The sequence below is a fragment of the Capsicum annuum genome, unplaced genomic scaffold, assembly GCF_002878395.1.
Source record: "Capsicum annuum cultivar UCD-10X-F1 unplaced genomic scaffold, UCD10Xv1.1 ctg4882, whole genome shotgun sequence".
NCBI lineage: Eukaryota > Viridiplantae > Streptophyta > Magnoliopsida > Solanales > Solanaceae > Capsicum > Capsicum annuum.
Window position 1 is genome coordinate 460,535 of NW_025856554.1, and position 2,369 is coordinate 462,903.

The window sequence follows — 2,369 nt, forward strand, 5'->3', positions numbered from 1 at the left end:
CAAGTACTTGCTGTCAGGTAAGACCAAAAAGGTTAAGGCTATGGAATCTCGGTACACTATTGCTATTGATGCAGATGAGGAGGAAAATTATGTTAATAATCAGGGGAGTTTCCGAGGCAATATCCAAGGAAATTAAGGTCGTAACTTTTATGACAAGCCTGATTATAAAGATGGGAAGCAAGGAAACTGGAGAAACAATAATGATAGGAGTGGTTTGTATGTTCCTCCTGGAAGTCGGGATATTGCTCCAACTAGATTTGGAAAGATGTTCATAGAGGACATGATAGAAAAATTGTTGAAGAGAGTTGAGGCTAACAACTCAGAGGTAACCACTATGAAGAGTGAATTCTCTAAACTGAGTCAGTTGGTTAGTTCACACTCTACTTCTATCAAGCAGTTGGAATAGCAGATGAGCCAACTTTTTGTAACACTGAACCAAAGTAAAAGTGGTATTTTACCTAGTGACACGATTCAGAATCTGTGGAATGATGGCTCATGTATGACGATTACCACTAGGAGTGGTAAGATCTTACCTGGCCCTTCCATAGGAAAATCTGTAGATTGTGAGGTGGTTATTGATGAATCTAAAGAAAGCAAACTAGTGAATCTGAAAAGCTGGATAGTTCTGTTGATGCTTCAGAGAAGGAAAAAGAGAAGAAAGAGGAAGTGGTGTTGAAATCTAACCCAAGACCACCACCTTTCTTTCCTCAACGATTAAAGAAAAAGGTTGATGATGCAAAATTCAGTAAATTCATGGCCATGCTTAAGAAATTGGCAATTAATGTGCCTTCGGTTGAGGAACTTGAGCAAATGCTAGGTTATGCAAAGTTCATGAAAGACCTTATAACCAAGAAACGGAAGGTTATCCATGAACCAAAGGATAATATTGTCCACTGTGGCACTATCTCTACAATGTCTTTAGTGCAGAAAAAGGCAGATCCGGGAGCGTTTACTATCCCGTGTACTATTGGACCCCCGAAGTTCACAAAAGCACTATGCAATCTGGGAGCCAGTATAAATTTAATGCCACTGGCTGTGTATAAGAAATTGGTTTTTGGGGATCCTAGCCCAACAAATATGCGGTTGGTAATGGCAGATAGATTTGTTAAGCGGCCTGTGGGCATACTGCATGATGTTTTAGTAAAGGTAGCCGATTTTGTTCTGCCTGCTGCTTTTGTGGTCCTAGATTGCAAAGTGGATTTTGAAGTGCCCATCATCTTGGGTAGGCTATTACTTGCAACAGGGAGAGTGCTAGTAGACATAGAGTTGAACGAGCTAAAGTTTAGGTTCAATGACAATGAAGCACGCTTGAAAATACATTCATCCATGACTCAGCAACATAAGATGAGTTTTTTCTTAATCGTTGACGTCTTATATGATGATGGTAAAGGAGTATCAACAGGTTCTCTTGGTGAAGTCTGAGTAGTCAAGATAATCAAGTCGTGCCGCGATAGTAAATCAGGCGGTATTGGGAGGCAACCCAAAATTTTTATGTTTAAGGAAGTGTTTTTACTTTTATAATTAGGATTTAGTATAGAGAAGGTCAAAAATGAGGAGGTCAGCTGAAAGGATATGACAATATCTCTGATAAGCCATCAACCCTGTGATAAGCTATCAGAAATATCATCAGATAGGCCAAACTTGAGGCAACCTCTGCTTAGGGGTGACGATATTTGTGATAGGCTATCACACTTGTGATAAACGGTCACAAGTAATCGTCAACCCAAAGCCTTAAAAGCTAAATTCTGGGCCTATTTTAAATCAAATTCAACCCAGCCCAGCACAGGAACCTTTTCAAATTTCTGCTAGTTTTAATTATTTTCCTTTAGCTTATTTCTTTCCTTATTTTATTTCCTACTCTTTGCAAAACACTTCAAGAAAACAAGTTCCCTTGTGTGTGGGTTTGCAATTCACAATCAAGATATTCTTCTCACTTCCTATTTCCTCTTATGTGTGTAATCAGATTAAGGGCCCCCATCAGGTATACTCTAAGTTTAACTCTTCTTTTCTTATGGTAAGTGATTAATAGATGACAACCTAAGTCCCCAAGATTCTTGAACCAAGTTCAACTTGAAAAAGAGCTAAAAATTGAGCCTAGGGTCTGCTATGCAGGCCCAAGGTTTAAAAAGATAGACCACACTCAGAATTTAAGTGGATTTTGAGAAATAATGGGGACCAAAAATTAAGTTAAAATCAAAAGTGGGTTCTGATAAGAGCTGAAGACATTCATGATAGGCTATCACAATTGTGGCAGTTTATTAGGAATATCGTCAAAGGCTGACAAGAATGAAGTGGTTTCTATTTAGAGATGACGACATTCGTGATAGTCTATCAGAATTGTGATGGCTTATCAGGAATGTCATCAAAAG

General features: G+C 38.7%; 1 protein-coding gene across 1 annotated transcript; it reads left to right on the plus strand.

Moving 5' to 3' along the window:
- Positions 1–753: 753 nt before the first annotated feature.
- Positions 754–1,422, plus strand: LOC107846656. The gene has a single exon (XM_016690973.2). It carries the CDS (start codon positions 754–756, stop codon positions 1,420–1,422), a length of 669 nt encoding a protein of 222 aa, XP_016546459.2.
- The last annotated feature ends 947 nt before the right edge of the window (positions 1,423–2,369 follow it).